At 41.0% G+C, this 22,278-nt stretch overlaps 1 protein-coding gene across 1 annotated transcript in view; it reads left to right on the plus strand.

The window, feature by feature from the left end:
* The first annotated feature begins 6,634 nt into the window (after positions 1–6,634).
* Positions 6,635–22,278, plus strand: part of LOC140147118 (stabilin-2-like) — a 90,812-nt gene continuing 75,168 nt past the window's right edge. The window contains exons 1-2 of the mRNA XM_072168896.1: positions 6,635–7,517; positions 15,660–15,815. Of these exons, the coding sequence (XP_072024997.1) occupies positions 7,463–7,517; positions 15,660–15,815 (211 nt within the window). The 5' untranslated portion in view covers positions 6,635–7,462. The remainder of the gene's footprint in view (positions 7,518–15,659; positions 15,816–22,278) is intronic.

The following is a 22,278-nucleotide window of genomic DNA, read 5'->3' on the forward strand; positions in this document are numbered from 1 at the left end:
GAAGAAAATAATCGTATCCAACAGCGCTTTCTGATCAGGTCCTAGGCCTACTGGACAATTGGAATGTAACATCAAATTTAATCTTACTATAAATAGGGAAATGTTGTATGTATGTATCTATGTATCTATCTATGTATCTATGTATCATGTATAAAGGCTCCGTCAGTTTCGATCCAAATGTCGCCAAATTCATACGGGAGATCGAGGAACTTACCGAGACAGTTATGCGAAAATTTGGTTGAAAACGGGCAAGAATTGGCTGCAAAAACAGTGAAAATATGGGTAAAAACGGGGTTTTTGTTATGAAAATCGGTTACCAGCCTACGCGTCACTGCAGCTGGCCGGCAGCGCGTCGGCGTCGCGTGCGTAATGCGCATTACGCCAATGCGCGAGTAAACGGCGCAGAGCCACACGATTTGCGAGCCAGAGAGCAGTGGACATGATAATACGGAAAGAAGAAAAAAATAATAAAGGATAAAAAGGTACATGGACGGGTCACGGGATGAAGCGGTACTATAAAGAAAAATTAAATTAAAATGAGGACAAAAAGGTACGAATAATTAGATCCACGGGTTAAAGTAACTAAATGAAACGCGAACGAAACAAAGAAGGAAAGAAACTATTCAGGAAATGTAAGAAAAAAAGAAGCTAAAATAATGAGAACAGAATTAAATAAAAAACATGGAAACGGGAAATCACAAGCAGCAAATAAAAAAAAGATGCTAAAAGGAAATGTAAGAAAGAGCAGATTTAGAAAATAATGGGAACTGGGTTAAATAAATAAATAACATGGAAACGGAAAATCACAAGCTAAGCAGAGGAAACTAAAAAAAAATAACAACAATCAAAACAATCGCAGATAGCAGTTTGATGATACGTTTTTTACGGCACTTGTTCTGTTCAGCTTCTAGCAAGAGTTGTAAAGACACTGAGATTTTACCGTGTCACCTATTTACAACTTTATTTTACCAAAAGAAAAGGTGTCTTATTACTCTATTTTGTGATAAAGGAGGAATTTCTACTTGAAAATGCCTAATATCTTGAGCACCCGCTCTCATTGTCAGTCTCTCTACCGCGCCGTAGGTCAACTCCATAAAAATAGTAAGTTTCAGTAGGATAATAGCTAATTAACAATTGGAAGCAACCGGATGATTGAATTTGAAAAAATCTCATTATAAAATACCACCTATCTTTGGGAATAAAAAGGGAGTCATTGGGTAAAAAAGGGGGACATTGAGTACCTAATTTTTTTAAAGGGGGTCATTGGGTATTAGGTAGGACAATAACACAAAAAGGGGGTCATTGGGTACAAGCCGGATTGAAATAGGGGCACATGATGCATAGGCCCTATCCGTTATGAAGTGCAGACATCAATTACATACAAATCAACACCGACTTTAACAGAATCAGGCATATAATAATGATTGTTGATGAAAATCTCAATCCCAACAGACCCCCCCCCCCCGGTCCGGGCCGGCATGATACTCATTTTTTTCGACCGATTTGGACATGTTGGATGAAAAAGGTGTCAAAATGCTCAGGAGATATCATACCGCATTAAATAAGCTGGTTCCCTAAGAAATTTGAAACATCACCCTATCTTATTAAATGTTGTGGCAGATCGTGTCATATTCGGTATGACGTAAATTATGATGTCCATTATAATAATAATAGCAATATATCGATGATCAATATAAACTGATTAGAATCTTATTCACAGATCAGTAGATCATAACATCTTCATTTTGTCCCTATAAACATGATAAAGAGAACCACAAAAAAACGTAGCCTGTGCTGAAAATTCCAGCAGATTATGACTATCCGTTTTCATTTGATGAGTATAGTGGTAAGGCCTATAATTCAGGTCATAGGCGACTATTGAATGCAAAAACTCAAAAAGTATAGGGGAAACTTTTGGTTACGTTACTTCCGTGCCATTCCAAATTGACCGATGTCTGCATATCCCGTTAGAAGTATTGATGAATTATCAATAACATATTGCAATCCTCAAGTTAAGGGAAGTGTAATGAGCGTGAACCTGGTTTGGATTCCAGAGGGAGTGTGCCTGTAACAGACACAGCCACCAGAAAAGGACCAGCTCAGATCGCGCGCCAAATAAGTTTGCAGTTCAGAAATTACGCAATACTGATAGGCTTATTTATCTAATGTACGATGCTATTCAAAATAATAGACGTTCCATAGGGCCTATAAACTAGGAATATAATGTGAAATGATTATCAATCGACCAATCAATCAAGTTTTAAGTTATCAACAATCAATAATAAATCGATTACTATTTTCTTACTTTATCTACCAAATAAATAAATAAATAAGGCAGTAAATAAATAAATAGGCATAGGCCTAAATTTTTGATAACAAGGCGGATGTGGTACATCTGTTGAAAATGACCTATCCAAGCACGATTTTTGACCAAAATGTCGCCAAATTCATACGGGAGATCGATGAATATACGGGAACGTGTTTAAACTTTATTTGGTTGAAAACGGTCAAGAATTGGTTGCAAAAACAGTGAAAATATGGGTAAAAACGGGTTTTTTGTTATGAAAATCGGCTGTCGGCCTACGCGTCACTGCAGCTGGCCGGCAGCGCGTCGGCGCCTCGTGCGTAATGCGCACTACGCCAATGGGCGCGTAAACGGCGCAGAGCCACGCGACTGCGAGCCAGAGACCAGTGGACATGATAATACGGAAATAAGGAAAAATAAAGGACAAAAAAGGTACATATGGACGGGTCACGGGATTATGATAACGGGTGAACACGTCCGCAGACACGCTATATGAGAGGACGTAATAAATACGGGAAAAAGATGTTTGTTGTATAAACAACATGAAGCGGTACTATAAAGAAAAAGAAAATTAAAATGAGGAAAAAAAAGTACGAATAATAGGCCAACGGGTTAAAGTAACTAAATGAAACGGAAACGAAACAAAGAAGGAAAGAAACTAATCAGGAAATGTAAGAAAAAAGAAGCTAAAATAATGAGAACAGAGATAAATAAAAAAAACATGGAAACGGGAAATCACAAGCAGCAAATAAACAAAGAAGCTAAAGGGAAATGTAAGAAAGAACAGATTTAGAAAAATAAAATGTACCTTTTCAATGATTCTACCTGTTTAGTAATTATTCCTGTTATGGTGAACGCTCCCATCTAGCGGGGACCCGCGCGAAGCGCGGGTATCCCGCTAGTGTCAATAATTATGCGAATACGGTTTTTTGTTTGTACCTGAATAGCAATCATAGCAATGCTGTAGTGATCCAACATCAAGCGCGTCGACGTCAGGGCGCGGTATGCGCGTGAAAAAATGGTTTCAGTTTACGCGTACGCATTACACACGTGATACGCGTTTCATTGACAATATTGTCGCCTATAACAACAATCAAAACAATCGCAGATAGCAGTTTGATTATACGTTTTTTACGGCACTTGTTCTGTTCAGCTTCTAGCAAGAGTTGTAAAGACACTGAGATTTTACCGTGTCACCTATTTACAACTTTATTTTACCAAAAGAAAAGGTGTCTTATTACTCTATTTTGTGATAAAGGAGGAATTTCTACTTGAAAATGCCTGATATCTTGAGCACCCGCTCTCATTGTCAGTCTCTCTACCGCGCCGTAGGTCAACTCCATAAAAATAGTAAGTTTCAGTAGGATAATAGCTAATTAACAATAGAGGTTATCCATGTTCTATAAGCCGCATGTCCTATCAACGACTGCTATACCTTGTTTAGGACATTCTAAAGAGCTCTAAAGAAGTACCTGCTGCATGTGCAACCATGACTGTTTCAAAATAGCCCGCCAAAGTCATGCAAGTAACTCCGAGGTCGTGCATTGAATTAGTTTGAATGACGAATACTACGGGAACCAGTGCCTTTTGTTAGAAGTCACACATGAGTGAAGTGGATAACCTCTATTGGAAGCAACCGGATGATTGAATTTGAAAAAAATCTCATTACAAAATACCACCTATCTTTGGGAATAAAAAGGGAGTCATTGGGTAAAAAAGGGGGTCATTGAGTACCTAATTTTTTTAAAGGGGGTCATTGGGTATTAGGTAGGACAATAACACAAAAAGGGGGTCATTGGGTACAAGCCGGATTGAAATAGGGGCACATGATGCATAGGCCCTATCCGTTATGAAGTGCAGACATCAATTACATACAAATCAACACCGACTTTAACAGAATCAGGCATATAATAATGATTGTTGATGAAAATCTCAATCCTAACAGACCCCCCCCCGGTCCGGGCCGGCATGATACTCATTTTTTTCGACCGATTTGGACATGTTGGATGAAAAAGGTGTCAAAATGCTCAGGAGATATCATACCGCATTAAATAAGCTGGTTCCCTAAGAAATTTGAAACATCACCCTATCTTATTAAATGTTGTGGCAGATCGTGTCATATTCGGTATGACGTAAATTATGATGTCCATTATAATAATAATAGCAATATATCGATGATCAATATAAACTGATTAGAATCTTATTCACAGATCAGTAGATCATAACATCTTCATTTTTGTCCCTATAAACATGATAAAGAGAACCACAAAAAAACGTAGCCTGTGCTGAAAATTCCAGCAGATTATGACTATCCGTTTTCATTTGATGAGTATAGTGGTAAGGCCTATAATTCAGGTCATAGGCGACTATTGAATGCAAAAACTCAAAAAGTATAGGGGAAACTTTTGGTTACGTTACTTCCGTGCCATTCCAAATTGACCGATGTCTGCATATCCCGTTAGAAGTATTGATGAATTATCAATAACATATTGCAATCCTCAAGTTAAGGGGGTACTACACCCCTGTGGTAAATTTGTGACTATTTTTGCATTTTTCTCAAAAATAATAACACACTGGTAAAAAAAATTATGTATATTATTGGGGCAAGGAATCCAATTACTACACTGAAATTTCAGTGACTCAAGACAAGCGGTTCAGTATATATATGATAGGAAACGAGGTACATGCTAGCGGTACCTTATTTCTTATCATAAATAACAAACCACTTGTCTTAGGTCACTGAAATTCCAGTGTAGTAAATGGATTCCTTGCCCCTATAATATACATAACTTTTGTTACCACTGTGTTATTAGTTTTGAGAAAATGCAAAAATAGACACAAATTTATCAAGGGGTGTAGTACCCCCTTAAGGAAGTGTAATGAGCGTGAACCTGGTTTGGATTCCAGAGGGAGTGTGCCTGTAACAGACACAGCCACCAGAAAAGGACCAGCTCAGATCGCGCGCCAAATAAGTTTGCAGTTCAGAAATTACGCAATACTGATAGGCTTATTTATCTAATGTACGATGCTATTCAAAATAATAAACGTTCCATAGGGCCTATAAACTAGGAATATAATGTGAAATGATTATCAATCGACCAATCAATCAAGTTTTAAGTTATCAACAATCAATAATAAATCGATTACTATTTTCTTACTTTATCTACCAAATAAATAAATAAATAAGGCAGTAAATAAATAAATAGGCATAGGCCTAAATTTTTTTGATAACAAGGCGGATGTGGTACATCTGTTGAAAATGACCTATCCAAGCACGATTTTGACCAAAATGTCGGTTTTAAAACCTCAAGTGTTCCTTACAATATTTTTCAAATTTTATGTCATTAAATGAAAGGGCACGCTTATATTGTCCACATACTAGCTTCATTAGAATGAGCAATGGCCAATCTTGTGCAAAAAGTTACTATTTTCGCCCGTTTTGTCATACGGTTGTAAATTCAATAAACTATAACTTTGCTAAAGAGCTCTTACAAATTGATATGAGGTGAAGTAATTTTTTTATAACATTTTGCAAATAAAATCAAGGATCTCCGAAAATGCAACAGTTGCAGAAACCCCGGTTGTGGAACTCGTAAACTTCATTCACAACAACAATTTCTAAGCCGGGTCCATTCCATCCATAAAATTATGAGCTCAGTATAAATAAAGGTAGCAAATAGCAATAAAGGTACGGAAGAGCAATAATTGCAATTACATAATTATATTTTCCATTATGTCAGCATACATTATAATTTTTAAATGGTCCCGATTCGAAAATTTACACATCCATGTTATTTATACAAGAACTATAAATTGTCATTTAGGGCCTATGTAAAACTGAAAGAAGTTTTTATTTTTTATTTATACTTTTATACATACTGCACTTTTACTTAGCTATAAAGGCAATGACATGATTTGCTATTTTATATATTAGCCCCGGGATAATAGCAAAATAATGTTAAAATATTAAAGTGTTCACAAAGTTCACCTAGAGAACAGGTCCTTTCGGTGTCTGGTACGGTGACATTTCATGGCACCGATGCGAAAATATTAAACAATTGATTTCAACAATAATTCTGCTAAAATTCAATGAATTGATTATTAGTGCGTAACACCAGTAGCAAGTTCCACAACCCGGAAGAAGAACGACTTTGGTTTAGTGCAATGTGATTGGATCAAGCCTGTCACATGTCACAACTTTCACTGCCTGGCACGAGCTATCACTGAACATCACCAACATGCACGTAAATAGAACGATGTAGTATATTTTACGCCCAATAAGGGATTTTCAACGCAGTCTGGTTTTGGACAGTAACGTTGTGTGTATGGGCTAAACCCGCCCAATCATCAGGCGCGCACAAAAAAAGGCGGAAATAAGAACCTAAATATAGCAACACTTCACGCCCAAGAGTTATTAACCCCGGAAAATGCAATGGAGAAGTCATCAACGCCGTATCTTTGGTAGACGAAGAATGTCTTCATTATTGTCAGCAAGATATAGAAGGCTACGAAAGGCATAGATTGCATGTAGAATGCAGTAAATGTTAAAGTACAACTCACGATGAGGTGGTGGCTTACTGAGAATGGCGGGAGACAGCCGTATCCGTTATCATGTTTAGCGGCTATTGCTGCTACTGTACTGTGTATACTGTCTATATTGAATCTCTGTGTAACGTTATCATCAGCTGATGAACTACCCCATATAGATGCATTGGGACATTTAACTGAACTAAACTTGGGTCAGGATGGTATCAGCAGGACTGATAGATCTACCAAGCTAAACAGGTCGAAGAAATCAAGAACTGTGAGTGGGGCACATGCTTATTCCGGCTATGTCGGGAAAGATTTTGGTGATACACACCGGGGTGGGGAATGGGATGAACGGTATGGAAGCAACAGACATATGGATCCAAGACAGAGATATGGTAGTTACAAAGATTCATTATCTAGAAAACCAAAGAAACAATTTGAAGGTTCACGTTCAGGTGTACCTCAACAAACGCCATCAGAACCATTTTGTAATAGAACTGAAGTCCGATCGCTACCTCGCTGCGTGCCATGTTCCAACACGCTGGCATGTCCCGTAGGTTATATTCCTCGTAAAAAGGACCGTGTGTTCTTAGGGACAGGCGTCCTGGATGTAATTATGACTGTCTGATGGAAGTTGTCATACCAGAATGTTGTCCAGGATTCTGGGGATCGCAATGTCTACGTAAGTATTGTTTTGAAAACTGTTTAATGTACAGGTCTATGTTATTTTGTCTTGACGGCACAAGAATTGTGACAAGATAATATAGACCTCCAAAAATGTATTGAGAAGAGAAGATGTCACTTATGTGTCCTGATGATGTCAGGCAGAATCAGAAAATTTGAAATCTGAAGAAGTTTGGGAACTGTGAGAAAATGTGAATTATACAAAACGTTTACAAGGGCTACTAGGATACACAGTTGCGTAATACAGCGAAAATCACATATTTTTGCTCCAAATGAATTTTTTGACTTTTAGGGGAAATCTAAAAAAATTGTTTCAATTTTTAATTTTTTTCACAGATTTGGAGAGTCCCTTGAATGCTGTCATTTGTGGTTGATTAAAAAAAATTAGGTACCGTACATAACATACGGTACCGTACATAGAATTAAGAAACGCATACAAAACCTGTGCATTTTTAGATCTTTTATAGATTATCCAATGAACAATACAGATCTGCCACTTTGGGATAAAAACTTTTTTGTCACACAACCATACTTTTTTTCTGACATCTCCAAATTTATGTCGGCATGTTGGGATATTGATAATGTAACGAATGTCGACAACAGTCAGCGGTTGGATTTAAGCTTCAAATCCCACCGCTGCCACCAAAATAAAGGTCAGTTCCAGAAAAAACTGTTTAAATAAGTACCGGTACTAGAAAAAATTAATTTTATGGAAATTTCCATTTGCCTACATTATTTTTTTATACTAATCTGTTCCCGAGGTAGAGGGAGACATACCTTTGTTACAGAATATAACAACAAAATTATTTTGGTGGCAGCGGTGGGATTTGAAGCTAAAATCCCAACCCTGACTGTTGTCGACATACGTTACGTCGGCATGAATATCCCAACATGCCGACATAAATTTGGAGATGTCAGAAAAAAGTAAGGTAGTGTAAAAAAAAAAAAATTTATAATTGAATTTAGTAAAGCCTACTGAAAATAAAATTTTGTTTCCGGTAACATGCTCTGCAAAAAATGGGACGGAAGGAAGGAAAAAAAAGTATTTTATCTAAAATTATTATTTGCACATACCGGTACCGGACGTACTAAAATTTCAACCTAATTTTACACTTGAATCTAACTGAAAACGGAATAATAGCTAGTGAGTAAGTGCAATATAACCAGAACAACCCCGATCGAAAGAATGGTAAAGTCTTGCTTTTTTCATATATATAGGTTAGGCCTACATATCAATACCCGGGACCCGGGTCAATACCGCGATAAAAAAATGTAAAGCAAAAAGTATTTTTAGCAAATATTGATCTATTTAAATTTAACTATATTATTATTTTCTTTAAAATGGCAGAAAGTCATGGGGAAAAATAAAATAAATGTGATTCCAACAACTTCAAAAAAAATTTCCCAAGTGGCATAAATATTTTTTTGCGGCACCAAAAAACAGGAACGGGCAGGTTAAAGGAAATATGAATTTATTTTATTTTGGCCTAAAAGATGTCCCATTCATTAGTATTAGTTATCAAGTTTATGGAATCCATGGATTGATTAATTAATTTCCATTCTGCATAAAATTAGGCAGTAAAGAACATTTTTGTCTGCCTGGTGATTTTACTTAAAATTATTGTAAAAAACTAAAAGTTTTACATTTTTACAGTCTATGGTTTTACGCTGTTCATGGTTAACTTCAGAATAAGCCTGCAAAAATATTTATGACCCATACGCTAAAAATGTATAACAGCTGGAAATCATGAAATGAAATCGTAAACGTTCACTCGCAGAGTTTTATTTATCCCGCTAATATGTACTTATGATGTGATTAGTTTTGGGTCATGACTTAAGCCTATAGCTAAAAACTTGTTGTATGGACTTTTGTTTGCATTTTAACCTACATTTTGGATGTTGTCGTGTACAGTTTATATATTTCTCTAGAGTTATCGTTGTGTGATGGAAAATAGGGCCTAATATGATCTTGCCCTTACATAGCTCAAAATTTTATATCATGACATGTAGGCCTACAATTCATTCAGTATGTTTGCGAGACAAATGTGTGCACTTTTGACAAATATATATTCCATGCCTCCAGAAAATTTTCTGCCGTCTGGGAACTTAATGACAAGTGCTGGAAATTTTCTGTGAAATAACTGAAATAGGCCTATAGGGCGAGGCGGACATCACGAGCGCCAAGTCCTTATTTTGGAACAGTTTTCTATAAAAATTTACATCCTTTTTCACAAAAAAAAACCTTAAAATTTCAAAGTATTACTGTCAAAACTCACAATTTCCAACAATGTTGTCATTTTTTTGTCGTAAGTCATAGTACATATAAATAGTATTTGATTGATACCGGGTATAATCACATCTAGGGCTCAACCGATTATTGGATGTCGGTAAAAAAAATCAAAAAACAATTTTTTATTTATTTTTTAACATTTTTCTAGAAGTATTCTGCAACTTTGAAGAACCACTGGACCTATTCTGAAGGTCTAGGATTATTCACAGATACTTTGAAAAAAAAAATGGAAAAAAATTAGTTTGTTATTCTTAATATGGTCGCATGTCACAAATAGGTCACCCAAAAATGGAGGAGCCGTAACATGAAAATGCTTTCTTCCCACTTTAAGTTTAGTTTATTCTAAAAGTATGATACCTATTTTAGAAAGTTTGGTGTCATTTTGTAGATAATTATGTTCTTTGTCAAATGCAAAAAACCCCAAGTCAATTAGACAACTACTTTCAGATTTATACTTCAATATGTAAGATATGTCAATGGAGGAGCTGGGGCGGGTGAGCCGGGGCGGGTGAGCGCCATAGGGTTGTACACAAAATTGTGAAAATATGGCAAACTTCAAACCTTTGTATCTTAAAAAGTACAACTAGCATGGACACCAAATTGCACATATATCATCCTGGATTGTTAATCTACCTCAAAGTAGATCAACTGTAACAAAAGATGTAACTAATTAATTGCCTAATTAAATACTAATTAAGACAGTTTTCCCTATATGTTACTGTACAAAGTGTGTACGTAATGCTCCGACATTTCTAAAGGGCCCATCTCTTGCCCGAGTCACCCTGCTTATTCAAAAGTACACATATTTTTAAGGAAATTTGATGAGGAATTCAATTATGCTATTAGTTTTAGTCCCAGGCATGGAGGAAAAAAGTTTTGATTGATAATATCATACAAATTGTAAAATTATTTTTTCAATTTTTGACCACCCTGTATGTTTAACGCAAGGGATACCAAACTCTTTCTTCCCAATTTGTTGGAAGGGCCCATGCAATGTCTTTCTGAATCCATATTTATTTTAAGCTACATAGCTTTCAGAAAAAGAAAAATATGGGGTTTACCATGACACGAAAGATGCTAATTTTGTTGATGTTCCACCCTGTATATTTCTTACCCACCCTGTATTATGATATTATACTTTGTTGATTTGGCATCCTTGTAATATAAGCTTTCCAGAAATGTATACTTTTAATTGTCTAAAATGTATTCATTAAAAGTTGTGTTGAAGTGAATCTAGATCGGTGATATTTTTATCATAAAACATTATGTTACACAAAAGATGACCAATTCATGACATGCGACCATATGCAAACCATTTAACTTGTGTTTACCTCTTCATCTAGCACATATTATAAATGCATGGAAAACCAATGCATCTATAATATGTGATAGATGAAGAAATAAACATTAGTTAATGGTTTGCATATACAGGATAATAAACTAATTTTTTCGTATTTTTTTTCTGATTTTTTCTTCTTTTTTTAAAAATTAACTGTGAATGATCCTGAAATTTCATAACAGGTCCAGTGGTTCTCCAAGGTCGCCAAAAACTTTGGAAAAGTTTTTGGAGGCCTGATATATTCTTGTAAACTTTACACAATATTTCAATTCTGCCCTAATTATTGATTTACTGATAGTATCAGGATTCAGGAAATTGTTCATAGCAGACATACATACATATAATTTAGCAAGTTGTCTGGCCCTTCATATCTCAGGTCGTATCATACTCAGGAACTTCCTTTTTTCCATTGTTAAATGTGGACAGAATAACACATTATCTACTTGTTTCAGAAACTCTTTCCTTCCAAAAAGTATTGTACATTATTGTCTGTCCATAAGGTTACCAAAAGTGTAAAAAGTCTGACAAGAAACTATTTTGACCTTTTAATTTTATTATAACTTATAATATTGAACTTTTGCCCTTTTGTTTTTAAGTCAAAGGCAAACTGGACATACTGTTTGGTAGTTTATACAATTTTTATGTCAAATATTCAACAATCAAAAGTGCAACAAGAAAATATTAGGCCCTATATCAATAAAATAACATGAAATTACATCAAATGGACTTGAGCAAATTACATTGAGAAGAAAAGACTGCAAGGCATGAGTACAGAATACTGTATAAGTGGTAATTTTTGCGGATAGTTATTTTCACGATTTGGAGTGAGAGATATTTTAGCAATTGTTATTTTCGTGATTGCCCATGTGCTTGCAATACATTATTACATATATATATTTGCGAGGTGTTAATTTCACAGATGGAACTCCATTCGCGAAATCCGTGAAAATAAAACCCTCGCGAAAATTACAACTTATACAGTATCTTTTCCTCAACCTATGGACTCCAAATTCACACCACCGTTCAAAAACTCACAATGCATTTTGCTCTCTCATTCAACCTCCAGGCCAATACCAGTCACTTGAGATAAAAAGAAAATATAATAGTAAAGAAATGGGATACTTTATACTTTAGTGAAGAAATGGGATATATTTTTCAATGTAATTTCTTGTCTGAAAAAGAAAATGAAGTGTGCACAACGCAGTCAACATGCATCTCATGTGTATTGATCCAAGATGATCATATGAAAGTCTGCACCCAAAAAGTTAGAAAATGTTTGGGAGATATTTGTTTTCTTTCTTTGGCATCCTATGTACAAATTTTAATGTACAGTTCTAACTCAGGAAAGAAGTTCTTTAGTGAACAAACCAAAAGATCAAAACTAGGTTTGTTAGGTATTAAAGGAGCCCTGGGTTAAAAATGTCCGACGGTCCGGTTTAATACAGACGAGACAGGAGGGAGTTGGTAGCTATGAATCTAAACTAGTTTTGTATAGCTTCATCAATTGGTCTGATCCCTAAGTTCCTTCACCCAACACCTTTTCGGAACCCAAAATAAAATCTTTCTATCAGTCATAATGAAAAAATATAAAACTTTGAAACGAAATAAATTTATAACTATGGCTGAAACTTGAAAGTTACTACCTGTTATTATGGATTGATGTAGGTAGGAGATTGTGTCTTGAGGCAATTCATGTGCGTGTATACTAGTATGCGAGGTTTGCAAATGTGACAAATTCATTGCTCTCCTGCTGTCACTGTCAGGCGGTGATGGAAGCGATATCGCCAATTTTGAGGTCGCCATTGGATTAACACATAATCATGAAATCTTCACAAACAATTCTAAATTTGTTATGTGGTGTCAAAGCAAAATTATCTTACTCTAAAACCGTCAGGGTTCGACAAAATACCCCACTGCAAGTATGCTAATTTTCCATTTGTAATTGCTAACCGTGTATTTTGAATGGGGCTGTCAGCCCTGTATCTTCGCCAGCCTCGTCGTCACATGACGTGTTAAGCGCTTCCTATGCCGCCTGGTCACTGTATCAATAATAACAGACACCCAATGTCTTATTCGGGAGATTTATGTAATCTATTGTAAGTAGAAACATCAATATCTGATAAAAGTTTTAATCTTTTTATAAAGTGAAATTACCTGTTGGGAAATAAATAGCTGGATGAGAAAAATGTATTCTATTTCAAGTGTATTAGGTTTTGTACTTTCCTGTTTGGTTCTCACAGCTCACAGGTGAAGATATTTGAATGGGAAATAAAAAAGACTACATTGCACAAAAAGGCAGACTGTATGGTTTGATTGTCATATATGATATTATTGACATAGATTATAGATATGTGATGCGATCAAGCAAAATCAGACCGAACTCGGAAATATTAAATTTTCAGTTTCTTATAGGATAGTAAAAAGCATTTAAGCTGCATTTTGCAGAAAACGCCATTGAAATTGAACAACCGTTCCAGAGATATGAGCAATTAAAGAGTCTCCAAAACAATAGGAAACAAAACTAAATATTGCCTTTGTTTGGCTATATCTCAAAATCAATATTTCCGAGGTTCCGACTGATTTTGCTTGATCGCATCACATATGTGACTCGATGAAGTAAAATGAGTCTAATGTCACAGATAAATATGAGTTTGTTTTTTTACTTATTGTTTTCAGTACCTTACTGTACTTTATAACTGGGGTTCAACAATTTTCGTGGTGCGACAGATTCTTATTATTTTAAATGACAATTTCATTGTCAAAATCCTACTGTACATTGTATAATGTCTAGATTATTGTGCATTGTGTAAAATTACAGAGCCTGACAGGTTTTTAATTTCCCTCAAGTGATGGCTGTCACCTATGTGCCATCGATCAATAAAACTGACAGCAGAAGCTAGGACTGTTTTAGGACTAAAACTTTTTTTGATTTGCATTCATTTTCATATTTTAAAGCAAAGTGCGATGATAAAGAATTAGATTCTTATTTGTTTTCCACAAAATGTTAGTTTTCACTATCATATGTCTCTTTTTTAATTTCGAGCCAAACAAATGAGGAAAACAAAGAAAATCACTATTTCATTGAAGCATTATAATTAACCTACAATCTACGAAAAAAGTCTTGGAACGTTTGTGTGTAAATAACGGAAAACTCTCACCCCCTCTCCCCCGTTCAATGTTGAGAAATGCCAATGTCTTCAGCAGTTTCCCAATGTGTTCCAACATTGATTGATGGGGAGAGGGGAAGGGTAAATCATTGTTGTAGATGTCATGCTTGTTCCCAGGCAAAATGTACGTCATTTCCATGATCATATGAAATTCTGCATGGAATTTCGACAGTGTACCAAGCGTTCCAAGGACTTTTTTCGTAGATTGTAGACTGGACAAAATGAAATTACTTTTTGTGTATTTGCTTCTGATTTCCTGTCTTCATTTCTTATGCTTTAAAATTCGCTGTAGAAGTGACGTAATTAATCGGATTAACTACCATAGCAATTGAATACAATTTTGAATATTTCCCCCTGCACTACGGTACCTATCCAATGAACAGTAAGATTAGTATCTCTGATTGCAGACAGACACATGTGATGAGTGCAACCTGCTTGTATTGGAGGGCAATATATTCAAAAATTGTATTCATCTGATTTCGATTAATCCGGTTATTACATCACTTCTACGCGAATAGATGTTTTCCTTTTAGATAATACAAGTCTTCATGTAATGAATCCAACAAGAGATGTGCTTTCAATGAGTCATGAAACACTGGCTTGACATTTGGTTTTAAAAATCACCACCCAAAGTTTTTGTAGATGGTTCGGTGGATCAGAAATGTTTTGTTTTGTTTTGTTGGGCTTTTGTTGGGGTTTTTTTTGCAATTGGTACCTACACAATGCATACAAAAATGTATACCAAGCTTGCTGGTATTCAGTATTGTAGAATACTCTTAGGCTAAACAAAGTTAATTTTAAAAGTACACACACAATAAATGCAGAAGCAGCATATTTTATCGTTTGGAAAAGCTTCAGGTTCTCTACATGTACATCATGTCTTTATGGCAATGGATACATTGAATTTCAGAAGACCAGGTTTTGCTGAGTGATTTTGAGACACAGAAAATAACTTTCCTTTTTTGGTATAACTTAAGGGTGCATTAGTCTCATAAAACTTGTTTAGAGAGGGGGTAAATTTTCAACATTTTCTCCAAAAATCTAGAAAAAGTGCAGATATTTTTCATTGTTTTGTAGCAAAATTTGCACATTTTTCCAGAATTGGGCAACTTTACCATAATTTTGAATAAAAATGATCAAAAATTAGTATTTTTTCCTGCTACACATCCCTACCCAATATACAAAATGAAGTACCCCCCTGGATATAAATACTACAAATATGATAAAGTGGGGGAAACTGGGGGCAAGAAAAATATTGGGGATGCTCCCTTGCCAACTCCCCCACCCCGTAGTGCTGCCACTGGTTGAATGTACATCATTTACACATATTTTCTTTTCTTACAGCTTGCCCTGGTGGCATCAATAATATGTGCAATGGCCACGGGGATTGTAGGGATGGATATAGTGGCAATGGAGAATGTCAGTGCAATGATGGATTTACTGGAGTATCCTGTGAATTATGTGAAGATGACAATATGTATGGACCACTTTGTAATCAAGGTAGGTCATCTGCTTTTCCTTGTTTATGCCTTGTCTTGAAAATGCTAATAAATTGTATAAAAAATGTTGTGGTTCTCGTCTGGAGGAATTTCATTAGTGGAGGATTTTGTGATCCTAGCATCCTCTTTTTATGACATTTTTCAGTAGATATCCACGAAAAAAGCTTATTCCCAAAATTTCCGTTGATTCCGATTTTGCGTTTGAGAGTTATGCATGATTTATGTGTATTACACTACTCCATAGGCCACTGTTGTAATTTCATTCTGGTATACACCAGAATGAAATTCAAATTTGGCGATATTTTTGCTAAACGAATTTAAATCTGTAAAATATATTCGGTACATAAACATTATGTAGCCAGAGGTATCAAGTGGTATAAAAATCTCAATGTTTTTTGAGAAAAGTGGGGGGATGAGGCTGTGGATCATGAAATGTTCTTTTAATTTATAATGAGGGTAGGTTTTGTTTTTGATTTTTTTACAATGCAGAATAGGCATTGCTACAACTTTCTTTGTAATCCTTGTTTGGATGTGTTTTTGGAAAATGATGAGACACCTTTATTTTAAGGTTCTGAGGGGTATATAGTAGAACACTACAAAGACTCAGTACACCGGTCGATCTTACCGTTTCCGATGTTGATTAAGATACTTCTTGCATCGATCCCGAGATGCGGAAAAAACCAATAGTCATTTTGTCCCACATAAATGAATAAATAACAAAACCCCCGATCCCCGGTGGACTCACCCAAAAGGTGACGTCACACCATATGATCGTCCCTTATCCTCCTTGGTCTCCGACTGACACAGACGTGCCTATCGATTGTTCATAGCACTGTGTATCAATTTCTCGACCAAAGGCGAGATATACGGTTGTAGTTTCACACCTTAGGTAAAACCAAACCGGTATTGTTCGGCTGAGGATAGTTTTGACGGCATTTTCTGGCGAAAAAGTGACAAAAAACGATCCAAAACTTAGCTACATATCGTGCCTCCGTTTGTATACGGGACACACGAGCAATTCAAAATGGCCGCGCGTTGACGCCATTCATTTTGTTTCCCACGTAAAACAACCATTGCAGCCTGTAAGTTACAATAGATGTTTGTACATACACATTGTATTTCATGTACGGTAGGTTATTGTTGCTATGTTAGGGTGATTACTCTATCGTTATGTCTTCATTACCGTCCAATAAAGACGAGTTAATCAGATATTCATACGGTGGGGATTGGTAGGGACCCGTCTGACATTTTAGTAATAAAGTTAGCCAGTCCTTACTTTACCACTAACGTTAGCGACCAGCCTCCGTGCTCAGGTTTGCTTACTGGGCTTGAGTCGCGTGTTGGGGGGTAGTGCCCCTCCCTTTTCTCCTCGCTCGCCTCGGCCCTGTCGGGCTTGCCCTTCCCTGGTGACGGAGCGGGACCCACACCCGCTCTGTTTCACCCACAGGGAGTGCTCACGATCTTCTAGATGTCTTTCTTTTGCTTAGGACTCTCCGAGTTCCAGCTTGACGATTGGGATAGGCTCCGTCATCGCCATAAGACGAAGAAGAAATCTACCAAGGGCACTGGTAAGGTCGACACGGTGGATTCTGCTGTGACAGCCCCTATGGGTCATGGCAGGTCTGCTTAAGGGGCTCGGTCCCCGGACAAGCAGGCGGTTCCTTCGGGACTGCTAGCGCGTCCAAAGGCTCAGCAGCCAGCGAAAGCACTGACTATACGTCGGAGCAAAGTAGCAGGCAGCAGAGCGGTAACCACCAGCTTAAAACCCTAGCGGGTTTTGCAGCAGGAGGATACCAGTCGACACGGTAGATTCTGCTGTGACAGCCCCTATGGGTCATGGCAGGTCTGCTTAAGGGGCTCCGGTCCCCGGACAAGCAGGCGGTTCCTTCGGGACTGCTAAGCGTCCAAAGGCTCAGCAGCCAGCGAAAGCACTGACTATACGTCCGAGCAAAGTAGCAGGCAGCAGAGCGGTAACCACCAGCGAAAACCCTAGCGGGTTTTGTAGCAGGAGGATACCAGCCCTCTAGCGAAAATCCTCACGGGTTTTTAGCAGGAGGACACCCGTCTGTTGCAGGCATGTCTCACGGGCTCAAACAGCCACAGTAGTAGCCAGCGACGGGCAGCATGCAAGGGTACCCGGGCTTGCCTGGGTTGAACCCTAGCATGCATGGGTTCAGCAGAGACGATACCGCTGGCTAACGCTGTGGGTGTAGTCTTAGCAGAACCAACTGGGGTTGTCACACGGCAGCGCCCATGGCGGGACCGCCGAGTGATACCCTGGGCCCTAGAATAGCTGCTGGCTGTCCACAGGGACTGGCTGGCGATTATTCAGGGGTTGGGCTCGCAGTCTCTCACGGGACAGCGACCCAGGTGCATTCGGTGGCAGCTACAAAGACGAGCTACGGCTTGACTTCAGTGGTAGCCGCTATGCACCCGCCCATAGCTGCCGTGAGTGGTCCGCCACACACAGCGACCTTGGGCGAAGCTCTAGAGGGTACAGTGAGTAGCTTGAACAGCCTAGCTGATCAACAACCCACTTATGTCCTCGAGAGCCAGCGGAGCGTGGGTGATCCATTACCGTCAATGGGTCAATTACCCTCTCTTGATCGATCACTGTCAAATCAACAGGGCATAGCTCCATTGATTGACGCTGCCTATTCAGGTGGCGAGGTGACTGATCGGGGGTATGCACGCTCAGCTACCCGTGGTACTAGGCAAGCTCCCTCTAGCCAAGGGACAGCCGGTATAGCGGGGTACCCATACACACGGCTTGATCCCCTTGCGGGGAACGCAGTGAGGCATGGGTACAGTGGTACACAGCCGGGAGCCCTCACGGGCACCTACGCTAGTACCGCGCCGGTACCACGCCAGCACACAGCTTGATCCCCCAAACAGGGAACGCAGTGTGGCGAGGGTACAGCGGTCCACAGTTGGGAACCCTCACGGGTACCCACGCTGATACCGCACCGGTACCGCAGCACCGCTTTAGTCGCCACAGTCTCTGTGGCAACAAGGGGGAGGCGGTGCTGGTACTGCAGTACCATGGGGTTACCCTGGTGGCGGATCCTTTCAGGGTCAGCTGCCGGCGGGGTATGCCCCGTGGTACCCGCCGCAGGGTGTTCCTTCCACGGCCCAGCACCGTGGCAAGTGTCGCCAGCGATGGCCACGCAGTACCAACATCAGCTGTTGACCAGGCCAGCCGGCATGGGGCTAACCCAGATCTTGATCAGGGTAGGCCCGTGCTGCTAGCGCTAGGACGACGGCTGCGAGAGCATGCGGACCCAGTGGTGCCATGGCGGATACCTCAGGGTCTTGCGGGAGTACTCCCTCTTCTGCTGGCAGGTAGTCGGCGAGCCACACAGTGGTTATGCCTTCTTACCCGCTTTCAGATGCCCGTCCTCAGTTACCGCCATCATCGGAGCATGATCACGGATACTGTGGGCGAGGGAAAGGAGTCGGAAGCTGAGTCCGGTAGTGACATCACTACAGTCTCCTTCCCCGCTGCCCGCGAGGGGAGCAACAGCACTGATCTTCCTCTGGACACCCCCTAAGGGGGAGTCCATGGAGGAGGACCAGGGGATCCTTTCAGTAGGATGCTCAGCTGCTGCTTCCTCACAGGGACGCCTGCACTCTCATTCCCGCAAACCTCACGGGTAGATATCGTGGGGCTGTCGAGCTCAGTAGAGCTATGGCGCCGGCGTGCTTGCACGCTTCCTCTGCGTGTAACGCAGCGGAGGACCACGGACCTACCTGAGGGGATCCGAGAGGGACCCAGATGTCGCAAGCGTATCACGCCAGACAACATCTGAGCTCTTCCGCGAGGTGAGCCTATTAGCGGTGCTAACAGCTAGCCTCAACGAGAGCTCCATGGGCCTAGCCCATAGGGTGTCCACTCAGCGCGGGGAGGGGCCTGCCACTCCAATCGCTCAACGCGATGGAAAGGCAGGGTCCTTTTTCTCTTTGGATGCTTCTGCGCTTCTCGGTGGAGGACCGTGCAAAGAAGCTACCAACGGGAGCACTCTGAAGAGGTCGGAAACTGCCCTTACCATGGGTAGGAGCTCCGACTTCAGCAGGCCGTGCACCACCAACAGTACCGAGCCCACTACCTCTGCAGCACCCATTTCTGGGAGGCGCAAGGGTAGCACAGGAACAGCTGGCAAGCCCGAAGAAGAGCAAGCGCTCTTCCAAGGGAAGCTAGGCAGAGCATTCCTGGGGGCTCAGCGGTTTTTCCACAGGGGATCTCCCAGTGGACGACCGCTTATGGCTTTCACCCAGAGGTGGGAAACCATCTCTTTGAGCGCCTGGGTATGGTCAGTGGTGAGTGGGGGTTACAGACTGGCAACCCAGTCTCCCCACATTCGTCCTGCACATTTCAGAGGTCCACAGTAGTGCCGTCCAGACGGCCCCCAGCGTCGGGCACTACTGACAGGGATCACACAGCTTCTCACTGGCGGGCGATTGTCCCGGTCTACCCCCGTTCTCACGGGTGATCTTGGAGCCATTAGCTCCAAGGAAGACCCGGCGACGGGAGCCCCATCCGAACCGCAGGTTGTTGAACACGCTCTTCAGGCCCAAGAGGTTCAGAATGGGGACTCTCGCCTCGTGCTAGCCTGCTCCATCAGGGGCATGGGAACAGCATCGCTAGATCTCTCGGACGCCTATCTGCATATGCCAATCGCCTCTCAAGATCGGAGGCATCTGCGCTTCTAGGTACAGGATCAAAATAACCAGTTTTGATACCGGCCATCCGGCCTGTCCATCTCTCCCAGGGTGTTTAACACTCTTGGTCAGAGCGGTGGCAGCGTACCTGAAGCACAGGGGTGTCAACATCAGTTGCTACCTGGACGTTTGGCTCATATACGGACGCACTCCACTGAAGACTACGGGTCTCATGGGGTTGATAGTCCGTAGGGGGCGGGACCCTGGATTTTTTTTATCAGCTCAAAAAGTCCAGCGTGGTCCCGACGCAGACACCACTATTTGTAGGGGCCCAGATCACCCTCACTGAGGGGTTCGGTGCTCTCACCCGAGCGGGTGATTTAACATGGTGCGGTGTGCCTGACTCTTGGCCGAGTCTCGGGCAAAACCCGCTGTGGCATGGATGAAGGTGGTAGGCCTAATGGCCAGTATGGTAGACCTCGTACTGTACTGCCATTTCTACGTTAGGCTTACCCAACTACACCTTCTAGCCTGCTTGCAGGCCCAGTCGTCACCAATATCCCTCGCGGTTCCGTTGTCGGAGATCGCAGAGAGAACTCTGGTGGTGGACCCATCAGCCCAATTTGACCCAGGGTGTCAGGTTTCCTGCACCCCGGTATGTCACGTAGTGACGACCATAGCGCCAAAAGCGGGCTGGGGGTCCACATCCACGGAGACTCCGTCTCGGGCCTATGGGGGCCATAGAGACAGAGTTTCACATCAACCTCCCTCGCTTACGAGGAGGTGATCGTGAATCACATACCGTTGTCCTGACGGATAACACAACCGTGGTAGCCTACCCCAACAGACAAGGGGACTCCGGGCCACCACGATTGAGCCTGCATGCACGACACCTGATAGGGTGGTGCAAGTTCAGGCAGATTACGATGAGAGCGATACACATCGCGGGCGTCACCAGCATCCTCGCGCACAATCTGTCACGAGGAAGGGTGTCGGGACCAGCAGAATGGTCCCTTGCTCCGCAGGTCGCTCAGACGATCTTCAAGGGGATGTACCACCCCTCCAAAGATCTGTTCGCATCTCATCGCAATCATCCACTGCCGGTGTACTGCTCAAGGGTCGCGGACCCCCAAGCATTCACCGTGGGCGCTCTGTCCATAGACTGGGGAGGATGACAGCTTATGCAGTCCCTCCGATCTCACTACTCATGAGGGTGGTGGCCAAGATCGGGTGGGAAGACTGCATTGTCATTCTGCTAGCGGCAAGGCCGCTGGCACTCCCGAGGTACCAGATCTACTCCGGATGCCCGGAGCGGAGGTACCCAGTCTATCACTAGAGCACCTGCAGTTAGCTGCATGGCCCTTACCAGGGAACACGCAGCGGAGGGATACTTTTCATCAGAAGCTGTTTTTCTCATCGCCGGGCTAGACGGAAGTCTACCCTCCGTGACGTATAGCCAGAGTCTGGCTCCATACTACGCTTGGTGCAATGAGACAAATAGCTCTCCCGCTAGAGCCTCTGTGCTGCTAGTTCCGGAGTTTCTGACAGAAAAGTTCCAAGCAAGACTTCAGCGGGCCACTGGGGCCAGCTATAAGTCAGCTGTCCTCTCCATTCACCGAGGTTTCGAGACGGGTCGACTATCATAGCCGATGGTTACCTTATTAGTCTGCGCCTCGACGGTATGTTCGACGAGTGTCTACCAAAAAGGAAAGTGATCCTCCTAAGGGATCCCAACACAGTCTTAGATTACTTTAAGGGTCACCCTTTTGACCTTCCGTCAAAAGCGGCGCTTAAATACGTAACTC

The sequence above is a fragment of the Amphiura filiformis genome, chromosome 3 (assembly GCF_039555335.1).
Source record: "Amphiura filiformis chromosome 3, Afil_fr2py, whole genome shotgun sequence".
Lineage (NCBI taxonomy): Eukaryota > Metazoa > Echinodermata > Ophiuroidea > Amphilepidida > Amphiuridae > Amphiura > Amphiura filiformis.